Raw genomic sequence first — 12,625 nt, 5'->3', positions numbered from 1 at the left:
TTTTGATGAGCAGGATGAAAACACTTTGAATAAAAACAAATCAGGAGATGGAGAAGCAGTGTCTGCAGGACAGAGTATAGAGTGAGGATAGAGGCATAGGCCTGAGCCTTGAGGACATCTAATATTTTACCATCGGGAGGAGGAAGGCTAGCCTACCATGGAGAGAGAGAGGGGGGGGGGGAAGGAGAAAATCAAACAGGAAGGCATGGAAGCCATGGAGGAGAGTGTGTCTAGAATCATATGCTGTTGAGTATTGACTGAAGACAGAGGTTCAAAATTGTCCCCAGAACTGGCAGCATGGATGTCATTGGTGACTTCAGTTAGAGAAGGTTTTGGGCGTAATGCGAGATGATACCAGCTCACAGTGAGTAGAACAGTTAAGTAAGTGGTAGATAGGCCAGAGGAGAGAGTTAAATTACCCAACTCTGTGAACCTTTCCTTGTGGATCTTGGGTTTTCTACCTTCTTTCCTGGGTTCTTTTAGTGGAAACACTGAGAGGTTTACAAAACGTTCAATTGCTGCTAAGCTGAACAATCCCCTTGAAATGTGAGGTCCTGAGAGCATCCCATGATGTCCTCTTCTCCTCTTCCATGCCTGTTCTCAGGTTCAAAGTTTGGCTGGCTTTCAAAGGCAGCCTTAAAATTAATTTTTTTTAAAAAAAGTGGATGATTATCTCACCGTTTTTCAGGTACACATAAACGTATATACTTTTTCCCACACTTTTGCTATGTGTAAACTGGTTGCCTAGCATGGTTGAAAATAGAACTTGGATTGTTTGCAAGATGACATGATGTCTGGAGAGTGCTTGGCACATAGGGAGGTGATACATCGTGGTGTTCTATTTTGTTGTTTCATTTCATTTCGTGTTTTTGTTTTGCCCTGTCTCCAACGTTTTCCCTTCCAGATGTTAAAATATTTGCATTAAATCCTGTGACTGTAAGTCGAAGTGTGTCTGTTTATCGTACATATTTAGAGTACCCATTTATTCAGATACACTTTAATGTATCTGGCCCGATTGTCAGAGAAGGAGAATATAGACAGTTAGTCTCCATCAGGTTATCTGGAGAAAGAAATGACTCAAACATCACAAAACAAGACATGGTCACCTTCCCAGGTTGGTTCTCTGGGAAACTGCTCTAGATGGAATTGAGCGAGCAGGATGTGTATTAAGGAACGCCTTTGGGATCAACATGGGTGAGGGGAGGGGAAGGCAGCAGGAGTGGAGGGAGACAGGAGTCCAGCTGTCATGCAGGCTCAGTGACAATCTTGGCCGACTCCACGGAGATCTCTGGAGCTACAATGGCCCTTTAGAGTGGTCTGGAGTTGGGTCCACGTGACCGTTACACCTCCAGCTAGCCCAGTCATAAGAGGAAAGGTTGTGACCTTGGGAAAGGTGGCTCCCTGAAGCTGACGCAGTTCCCAAGGGGCTAACTTCGTTTCTCTGGCAATAGCAGCTCAGCCCAGAGCAACAAACCCTTCGGTGACAGGGGATTTGGGTAGTGCTTTGCAATAAAATCATCACCTAGTAAGAGATGCCCCGCAGAGCACTTCCCATGTGCACAAACACAGGAATGTAATAGAGGAAACCCTAGTTGAGGATTCGTAGTTTCCATGTAGAATATCTAGAGCTGACTGTTAGGGTACTCATGGTTGTAATCTAGTAACACCTGGTTACCATGACAATGGTTTTTCTTTAACCAGCATCCAAAGCAGCATCCAGAGTATAAAGTGGCCACTGCTCACGGCTAATGTAAAAACTCTAGATGCACTGCCTTTATCTCTCCCTTCCCGTAAATTAAGACTTCTGAAGTAGCTTGCACATCCCCAAGGCCACCAGCTATTGGCATTTATCAAATCATGACCAGCGCTATCACTGACTGCACATGTCTCTATTTCCAATTGGATAAATGGTCCAAGACTCTACAGAGGCTCCACCCAAAGGTCCATAGCCACTTGGTTTAATAAAACTCTGTGTGCATTTCTCGGGACACCAAAGGGATGGTTTGACTCTAGTCATAGAAGTGAAGTGTTTTTTATATCTATCTAGTTATACGTATGAGGTGTCCCCAGTGTTTCTGTTAGTGGAAGAAGCGGTTCTGAAGAAAATGATTGAATTTATTGGCTGGAAAGAAGGGGATGGAATATTTAACCCAGGTAAGTACAGCTAGTTATTGCCATCTCCTTTCCATTGCAAACATGTAAACATTTATTTATGTATTACGTGAGGAACAACTCCTTGAAGATTTACATATTCCAAAAGGTTGGATATTAATAATGCTATTTGTTGAGAACCTAGCGTGTTCCTCTTCCCGGAGTGACAACATTTTGCATAAATGCTAAATAACTGACATAAATTTTAAACAAATAAGATATCTACCATTTAGGATTTATATCTAACAAATGAATTTATCTGCTCCTGGGAATTTGGAAGGGCTAGAAGTTTTTCAGTCAATTTTACTTGAGAAGATTTCCGAATCACATTTTGTTTATCCTACGGTCCTTTATTGGGACCGTAGATGAGCATGTATTATCATTTTATTAATCAGGTGACAGACAGAATATTATTAACTATGAAGACTTGGGTACTGGCCCTCGTCCTTAGATTGAAACTCTTAGTTTGGGAAAAACTCTGGCATGAGAGAATAGAGCCAAACGCCAGTCTTTGCTGAGGTTGGAAATTGCTGGAACTGGAGGTTAGGAAGTGTGTAGGAGTGATGTGTGGGACGCGGCACTCAGAAGACTCTTCCGGAGATTTGTCATTAGACTAGAACAGCTACGGCCATTCATGTCTTGCACGGTGGTTGGCACTTAGGGAGCTATACTTTCATGCTATAAATATGCCATTTCAATTTTGTTTTTGCAGGTGGTTCAGTGTCCAATATGTATGCAATGAATTTAGCTAGATACAAATACTGTCCCGATATTAAGGAGAAGGGGCTATCTGGGTTGCCAAGATTAATCCTTTTCACGTCGGCAGAGGTAAAAAAATTATTTTTGATATCAGATACAGATTTTCTGAGAATGCATTATTTAAGAGGGTTTGGTGTGTTTGGGGCGTCTGATATGCTTTTATCCTATCCATGTGTGACTAATATGCCTAAGTCTAACATCATATTTTCTTCCAAAGGAAATTCTGATGGGTTTGATATTGTAACCCCTGGCCACTCAGTTTTGTACGTCACCTTGATTTAAAATTTATAGTCTATCACATTTTTCTTTGAGAAAAGGGAACATTCAATTTGAAAGTGCTATCTCTTTCTGTGAATCTCTCCTTCGAGTGTCTTATTTATTAGAACTTATCAGCTATGTCAGAAGACTCACGTCTCCTTGTAAAACTGATGGCTTTGAATGGCTAACACAAAGGCTTTTCAAGAGGATAGGGAGGTATTCAGAAACAGTGACCATCACACGCACACACACACGCACACACACGCACACACACACACACACACACACACACACACGCTTTCGTGTTGCCACAATCCCCTATCTCCTTTTACTCTCCGCCGAAGTAGGAGGTCCGATTTTAAGTAAGTGCTTTGGCTTTGAGCTAAGCTGCCTGGATTCAATTCCCGTCTCCCCTACTAACTATCCGAGTGACCGTGGTAAGTTGATTAACTCCTCCATGCCTCAGTCTCCTAATTTGTTAAAATAAGTATCAGTTAGCTGTTGTATGCACCGAATTATCCCAAAGTCCAGTGGTGTAGAACTATAGCTATCTGTCAGTGCTTATGAGCCTTGAGATAGCCAGGCCAGTTCTGCAGCTCTTGGCTGAGCTCTCTTATCTGTCTGCGGGCTGGCTGCCCAATGGCCGATCCAGGAGTGGGCTTGACAGGGGCAACTCCAGTGAGTTCTCTCTGCTCCACGGGTCTCATCCTCCAGCAGGCTAGTCCAGGTGTGTTGTCACGACCGGGGTGCAGGTGAAAACAGCCTGGAAACCCACAGGCCTCTTGAGTCTAGGCTCAGAACTGGCACATTTTCGTTGGTATAACTATGTGACGGGAAGGAACCCAGATCCAAGAAGTGGAAAACCAGACTCTGTCTCTTAAGGGGCCTCGATGCAAAGTCATCTGGCAAAGGGCATGAATGCGGGGAGAGGTGAACAATTTGGGGCCATCATAGCAAGCCAGCAGGCACAGGAACTCAGCAGTCACAGATGAGTGGGGTGTTCCAGGGATCGAATGAGTTAATGCATGTGAAGTAGGATCTGGCACATCACAGATACACAGAGGTGCTAGATTTATTAGTAGGAGGACAATTACCTAGCTACAGTAATGTGGGTAGAACAGATGGCAAAGCTGAAGTACCACCTTATCTGAAAGGGATTCTTATTTTCCTTTTCTCTTTTTGTGCGATTTCAGTGGGTGCCTCTGTCCATCCCACCACTGCCTCTTCCCCACATCCCTGGCCGGAAGAGTTTAGCTTCTGTTCCTTCTGTGATAATCCAAGGTCTCTTGTCAACCACACGAGGCGGGCAAAATCTATGAGTTCTCTGTTATTTCCGGCTGGGCTTTCCCATATCTGTTATTTTCTTTTGAGAGCATGAGTTATTAGGGTAGGAGAACCCCCATGTTTTCCTCTGTCTCTGTCTAACCTTTGTTCTGATTGGTTCAGTGCAAAGTGGGCAGCGAGTGTGGGAAGCGTCTGGAAGGAATCATCTAATCTGAGATTCTTAACTCAGCCACCTGAGGCCCTTCTTCCCAAAACCTTCTTGCGGTGAAGCCAGTGAAGAATGCTTGGGAATATAGTCATCTGGGGGAAATACTTGGTTCTTTGGGATTATTATGGAGTAGAGTTCCCCTCTCTGGGTTCCAAACTTCGGTATTTCCGTTGAAGGAAGCCAGCATATCGGAAATGCAAAGTCCATTCTGCGTTTGAATGGCCACTTCCACGCCTGTGAAAGCGGATTCAGTAGCGCCCCTGCTGTCAGCTCAGGGCTTTTACTCTTGCCTTCTTCATTCTTTGCTTTTACTAGAGGTCTTTCCTGGAATAATTGTTCTGGAAAAGGGGAAGCTCTTCTGCAGCTGTTCTGCAGCTGGGACACCAGAACTAGTATGTTTTTTTAAAAATCCCTGGTGGAGCTCTATATGCAAAAAGAGGTAAAACATATGCCCTGGCTAACATGCCAGCAGAAGATGGAAGCAGAAACCCAAGAACTGGAGCCACGTCTTAGTTTACTCCGGCTGCTGTAACAAAGTATCATAGACCAGGTGGCTTCAACAACAGACGTTTATTGCTCACAGTTCTGGAGGCTGGGAAGTCCGAGATCAAAGCGATGGTAGATTTAGTGTCTGGTGAGAGCCCGCTTCCTGGTCTGGGGACCATCGTGTGCTCATGTGGCCTTTCTTCAGCTTATGCTTGTGGACAGAGGGAGATGTCTCTGTCTTCTCTTCCTATGAGAGTCTCACGCTTGTGATGTCATCCAAACCTAATCCCATCGCAGCGGGGGTTAGGGATTAAACACATGAATTTTGAGGGGACGCAAACACTCAGCTCACAGCCACGTGAATTCTACAGGAAAACTCCGTAGCTTTGAACACACCGTAGCTCCAAATGTGTATTTTCATTCCATCCATCCAGACCCTACCTTGTTGCTCATTCCTTTCCCTGTTTCTGCCGGAGAGCCTGAAGTCATAGTATTGCATTATTTTAATTCATGTTTTGGTGATCACCTTCAAAGCAATCCATTAGTTAAAAAAAAAAAAAAAAACACAAGAATTAAAGAAGGCTGTTTCCTCAATGGTCTTAAACCCTGTGTTAGTCTTTTTGCTATACCTCTCTTGCTTCCTTTTAGGTGTTGGCCCTTGGCCCTGTGATTATTTTGATTATTTGATTATTTGTGAGTATAAACAATATGAGGTGGTCTTCTTTTTCCAGTTTTTACGAGGCCTTCAGGGTAACCACGCCATCTCTCTCTTGCACCATCGGATGTAGATTATAGGCACACTCCACTGAAGGTGCTTTTGCATACCGGAGGTTTTGACTGCAATCCAATTGTTGGTGCGGACCTGGAACATCATAACAGAGCCACCTGCACTGTCGGTGTATCCACAGCAGCCTCTGCAGGCTGAACAGGAACCAAAGAGAGGGGACATTTGGAGAAAAGTAACAAAGGTCATAAAGCTATGGCTTGATTAGCAGTTAGATATGAATTCCCCTGAAGTTATAGAAATCATAGGTTCGGAATTCAAGTCATCGTGGGAATCAGCATAAAGCAGCGATCATTGTCTGCTACTAAAAAGTGAGGGGAGGAAAGAAACTCTCCCCTCCCAGCCCAGCCAGCCATTGGCCTAGCTCCTCTCTGGCAGGATGGAGACTGGGATGGGGTGAGAGAGGCCAGGTGCGCTTCTCAGGGTCGTGCCTCCTCACCACCTCATTCACTGCCCTCTCCGTGGTCCTTCTCTCTAGGCAAGTGTGACCTGAGTTTGAATATTATTTCAGGTGTTCTCCACAGGCGAGCAGGTGCTTCCTACGATGTCAGGCTGGGTTCCGACTCTGCTTTAGGAATTGAGCCAGCTGTGTGCTCTTGGAGAAGTCCTTGTACGACATCCCTCTCCCTCATTCCCCAACACATGACCTGCACAGACCCCACCGCCTGGAGCTCATTTGAGCATCGGATTAGTCAGCACCAGGAGGGAGTCCAATTGTCTGGAACACCATCTATGGGAGGGGAAAGCGGTGCTTCACCGAGAAGCCCAAGGTCACAGAAAAAATCCTTTCTGGAATCAGAAAGGAAAACGTCAGTGCAATCCTGTCTTTCATGTAGACACTTGCTGTTTTATCTTGATAGAAATAAAAGCCCACTGAGATTTCTGTGTCTTCTGTAGGACGAATGAAACCTGAGGGCAGATTGGGTCTTAGAATGGCTGACTGCCTTCTTTTGCCGGAGATAGGAGCAGCCGCCATTTGTTTCTAAATGCAGCCCTTACTTCTGAACTCCAACCTTCTAGGTTTTTCCTTTCCTTGAAACTACTAAGCACGTCTAAAGCATTGCCTTCCTTTTTTTACCCCCCTCCCAGGGCTCTTTGCTTCCTCTGATGCTTTTAGATGTTTAGACTTCAGTTTCGCAGACATTTTTTTTTCAATCTGTCCCTATCCACCTGAGATTGACATTGGACTATACTTTGCCCCGAAGTACCTAAAGACAGCTCCACTGAAGCTATTCTTGCTTTGATTACCGTTTTTTACTCAGCAGATCCAATACTTTGGGACATTTTGCTATTTCTTAGGCCAAAGCAATGGGATTTTCCTTATTGGCAGATGTCCGTGGGATAGGCTACACTTTATTATTACAAGATCAATAATTGTTTGGTTGCCGGAGCCCAAGTCTCTGGTGAGAAATAATTCACCTTGGCTGTGTCACCTTAGCTGTGGTGGGCTGATGTAGCAAGTAGAGAATTAATTACATTTTCATATACATTATTACTCCTCAATATGCATATGTTCTTGTAACAATTTGAAATGAATGCATCCTACAGGCACTTGGCCGTGTCCTATTTGATACTTGGAAATTAATTATTTAGGCTGGTTTCATTTTTCCTGGTGGTGTTACTTCTGCATTTATTTTTACAGAGTTAAAAAAAAAAGAGCTTCCAATAAAACTCTCTTGACAAAGGAAGAAAAAAATTACCACATTTGAGGGAATATATCAAGTTAAGTGTGAAGGCATGACTACTCTTTTAATGTAGTCATACCTACAAATTAAATGACTAAGGGTTTTTGGTACAATAATGTCCTTTCGCGCCTTCATTTTTTCTGGCATGAGACAGAATTAATTGACCACCTGTCCACACTAATGTATAAAGAGTGACATCTCCAATGTTTGAATGCTAATTATTTTATAGGCTTTACGTAGTAGGAAAAAAAGTCCCAACAATCTAAAGCAAATACTACCATTTCCAGTAGGAAATAGGTCAGACCTGATTTTAGAGCCACATTTGAGCCTCATTCACACCAGAGCTGCAGAAAGTAGTGTGTCCATAAATTACTATTTCTTTTGTTATTGTGGTTTTAGCCGCATTCCTGAATGCCTAATTTTGATCTTACGTTTGATACTGAGCCAGATTCGTCAAGTGTCTGATCTGCAGTTTGTAAGCCATTGTTTGCTTTTGAGAACAATTAAATTCTGCTGTGGTTTGTGATTGTCGTTATTGAAGCAGAGTCTTGCTCCCTCCTTGGAGGGTTTTGAGTCAGCAGTGGACTAGATTCTGTTTCCATTAATGTTGAGTCTTATTATAGCGTCAAGAGAAACTTCTCTCGATGTTACGGAAAAACAACAGCCTCCAGTGACCAAGTCTGTGCCATATGTCAGGTTCTGTGTTAAGCCCTTTACATGAATTTATTTCTATGAAAAACAAACGAATTCGCATTGACACACCCACTTTAAATTAGCAAACTGAGGCTTGGAGAGTGTACGTTATTTTCTCAAGATTCCATAGCTGTAATTGGAATTAAATCCTAGTTTCTCTGATCCCAACCAAAGTCGATGTTTTCAACCACTATATTAAGTGACTACTTTCTTTTTTCTTTTATGGAATCATGTTCCAAGGATTGGGCTCAGCCATATGACTTGAGATAATAGGCAATAGTTTTTTCATGCTGTGTATTCATGTTTTCCTTTTTCTCCCTTGTCCCTTTTAATTTAGTGTCATTACTCTATGAAGAAAGCAGCCTCCTTTCTTGGGATTGGTACAGAGAATGTTTGCTTTGTGGAAACAGATGGAAGGTAATGGGGACAGGATCCGGAAGCCTGGTGGGCGGAGGGGGAATTCATACTTTTTAAAAAAGCAGTACCAATGTCTGTTCACTACTAAACATAACTGAACATCTCAAATCTGTGTCTCTTAGAGGTAAAATGATACCTGAGGAACTGGAGAAGCAAATCTGGCAAGCCAGAAAAGAGGTGAGAGGGGAGAAAAAGAGGGAAGGAGAACGCAGGCATGTGTCTGGATACAAAGGAGAGAATTGCAGCAGCCGGACCCGTTTCTGTGTGTGGGAGAGAGAAGAGAGCTGGTTCTGGATAGCACTAAAATAGGGAAACTCATTTACAGATGTTCTATTTCCAGGTGCTTGGCTGTCCATGTTCTGTGTGCACTTTCTCAGATGTTCTCATTCCCAGGTGGCTGGAGCCTATTAAAACACTGACATCACCATATTCTGGATTCTTGCCTCGAATTAGCCTTCAAAGAAGAGCCCAGCCTCTCCAGCAGGACCCCTGTAGCCACTCTCCTACCTAACTACTGCCTGAGAATTCTATAGGCCAGACCAGTTGTCTCTGGGTTGCAGTCAATGATTTTGATTTCTTGAGCAATCTGCCCTCCCAGGTGGCTTCCACGCAAAGCCCATGGCATACCCATCACCTTATTTGGGGTATGGGCCTAGTATTACAGCTCTGGCAGAATGCCCTCCCTTCCTTAGCTGCCAGAATATATTAAAGCTGATATACCCATTGCTGGGAAGGCAAGGCCTGGCCCCCTCACCTGCCATATTCCAGCCAAGGCTGGCCCTGACACCTGCTTTTTGGGGGCGTGGTTGTCTTGGTGGCCGCCATCTTGCTTCTTGGACCCAAAGCCTGCTGGGTTAGGTGCATCTGCTTCATTGCTTCCCTCCCATCCCACCACAGCTCTCGCTGCTCTTGGAGCTTCAGACTATTCCCCTGTGTTTCCAGAATGTAGCGACGGCATCAGGTTTGCAACTGCTGTAGCTGCTGAAAACCAGAAAGCCCAGCCTTGAGCTGGGATAGAAGGATCTCCTCATACGAGTTCACACTCTAAGAAGGATAGGCTCTTTATTTGTATTTTTTCTTTTAATCCTTTTCTGTTATTTTACTCTTCACATTTTTAATTTTTCCTAAAAACCACCTTATCACCAGAGCATGCTTGCTCATTGCATTTGGGTTGAAATTCTGTACTTAAAAATCCTGTCTTTACTACAGGTGTACTGGCTTTAGTTGTGTGTCCTTAGATCTATATTTATCTTTTTTTTTTTTTAACATTTTGATGACAAGTGGGCTTGATAGCTGTCTGGTGAGACAGATTATCAGATTTCATTCACTCTCAGGTAAAATTCTATATGACAACCTGCTTGTTCTGCTGTGAGCCACAGATACTGTGTTCTAATTTTATCCTTTTCCCCCTAGTTTTATCTTTTTCTACATACGTTCCTATCAAAGAGAACTTTGTTTATGTCGTTAATGCTTGTCTGGGGGCAGGGGGAGGGGCGCGGAAAATCGATTGTGCTTTCCGTATGGTTCATAGAATTCTTTCCTTCCTCCTTCCCCACTCTCTTTTCACTCTTTCTTTCTTTCTTGAATTTTAAACTTTTTATTATGGAAAATTTCAAATATATAAAACCTAATATAATGAGCCTCTTTGTACCCATCATGCAACTTTGAAATTGTTAGCTTCTGCTCTGTTCTGTCTACACCCCACCCCCTTCCACTACCACTAGATTAGTTTGAAGCCAGTCTCACACATCGTATCATTTGATCTATAAATAGTTCAGTATATCTGTAAAAGGTATATATTCTCTCTTTATTAAAAAAGAACACACACGCCATTACAAGAAATAATTTCTTAATATTATCAAATTTTCACTCTATATTAAAATTTCTCCTATTGCATTTTTTAAATAGTTGGCATGTTTGAATAAGGATTCAAAGTCCATATGTTGCATTTGGTTGATTCATCACACAAATCTTTTCTAATCTGTAGCTTACCCCTCCTCCTTTTTTCTCTCCCTGCAATTGATCTGTTGAAGAAACCAAGTTTTTTATCCTGTAGAGTTTTCCACATTGTGGTTTTTGTCGATCACATCAAGAATTTGAGAATCTAAGTGTTCCCTTCCCTATACGATCCATCTGTTCCCTATATTCCCTGTAACTTGACAGTGAGATTTTGAGAGTCAGTGAGACTTAGGTTGGAATTTTTACCAGGAAGGCTTCTTCACAGGTGGCGTTTTGTCCTTCAGTCGGGACCCATCTCCTGTCTCTTTTTGTGCTGCCATTGATCCGTGGGTTCTGGTATTATTGGTCCATCAGTTACAGACGTCTGCTTCGGCTTCTCACCCCATGAATTTTGCTGCCATGGATGATCTCTGTCCACACCCATTATTTCCTTAGGTGATGTTCTAATTCATTCCCTTGTTCCTCCTTCATTTAATGGCAGGCTTACTACCATAAAGAAAACCTTCCCTCACTCCTGTTTGGTTTCCCAAGAGGAACCGTTGGCACAGTGAGGGCAGGATAAATGTTTTATTCTTTCTCCTTATTTACCGGTTTTCATATTAATGAGTTAGTTGCCTAGCATCCCCCAAAGATAGCCGAAGCGACTTTTCTTCTTTAATATCATGAAGGATGCATGCTCTAGCATATTTGATGGGTTTTATTCTGCTTCAGTCATTAGTACTTTCATTGTTCAAATTTTTGTTTGTTTTGACAATGAAAGTACATGAAAATTGACATATCCTGAAGTTGAGAACTTGAGAAGACGAGTTTTGAAAAAGTGAAAATCGCTTTAGGGACATTTAAAAGTAGGGCGATGGGGTGAGAGTGGGTATGTTTCCTCAGTTTTCTTTCAAGTTAGTTAAAACTTGAGTCTGGATTCACTGAGGACAAACCTTGTGTCTGTTGTGAGACAATACCTGGCGATTGGCTTCGTTTTCCAGTAGCTTCAGACGTTGCTCTTCTGTTTCAAGCTTTTAAGTCGTGTTGCTACAGATGTGGGGCCAGCGCGTCAGTTTTCTTTCTGCTGGGATTCAGTTCCCCGGCCCACCACAATCCATTAAAAATCTGTTGAGCAGTGACCTTTATTTGACGCCATTACAAAGATGCTGAAAACCACAGGAGCGTCAGAAGTTCTTATGAAAAGATCAAACTCGTATAACCACTGGATATTCGAAAGTGCTTTTGTGTACGAGTGTTTTCAGTGACAAACTTTCGTAGGGAATACACCTCATCAGCAGCACGCAATCAACCCTGTTCCCACTGAATTTTCTCACTGATAGCTTGAGATAGGAGAGAGGGGGAAAAAAATGGAAGGTTAAATCCAGATTGCAAAAGTTTAATTTCTGGGCCTGATATTTATAGCTAGATTGTTAAAAAGGTGAGGAAAACTCATTAATAGGCTATAATAGCCTGCAAAGGTATTTTTTCACAACTGTTCAGGGTGTCATAGGGTTTATAAGGAACAGTCCAAACATGAAAGGCACCTTAAGTGCTTTTAGGAAATTACTTTTTCTCTTAATGATTGATGTAAATCTGGTCTCATTTTATTTAGGTCACCGACATGATAAAGACGTAATCTGTTGGTAGTTGATCACAGGGAAGAATTCCTAAAGCCTATGGTTCCCCAGGGTCTCTATCCCCTACTGGCCCTGCTCTAACAGGTTTGGATGGACTGGATTCCGTGTGTCACCGGTGTCTCCCCAGATGGCAAATGGAGTCATTGTGTACCATCACTTTGTTTCCCCTGCATCTCAATTTAAAGAGGTGGACCAAGTGTCTTTGCTCGGCTTCTCTTTCCACTGAGAAGTAACGTCCTTCTGTCGAAGGTCAGCTAAATGGGAATGAGTCAGGTTCAGCTGGAACACCACCTGACATTAAACGGGACGTAAGAACAACTGAACT

The 12,625-nt window shown here is 42.9% G+C and overlaps 1 protein-coding gene across 1 annotated transcript in view; it reads left to right on the top strand.

The window, feature by feature from the left end:
* The window catches only part of GADL1 (glutamate decarboxylase like 1), a 167,470-nt gene that overhangs the window by 41,981 nt on the left and 112,864 nt on the right, over nt 1-12,625 (top strand). Inside the window, exons 5-8 of the mRNA XM_045436416.1 lie at nt 2,048-2,154; nt 2,864-2,979; nt 8,646-8,725; nt 8,848-8,902. Of these exons, the coding sequence (XP_045292372.1) occupies nt 2,048-2,154; nt 2,864-2,979; nt 8,646-8,725; nt 8,848-8,902 (358 nt within the window). The remainder of the gene's footprint in view (nt 1-2,047; nt 2,155-2,863; nt 2,980-8,645; nt 8,726-8,847; nt 8,903-12,625) is intronic.

The sequence above is a fragment of the Leopardus geoffroyi genome, chromosome C2, assembly GCF_018350155.1.
Source record: "Leopardus geoffroyi isolate Oge1 chromosome C2, O.geoffroyi_Oge1_pat1.0, whole genome shotgun sequence".
NCBI lineage: Eukaryota > Metazoa > Chordata > Mammalia > Carnivora > Felidae > Leopardus > Leopardus geoffroyi.
This window is presented reverse-complemented; position numbering and strand designations above follow the sequence as displayed.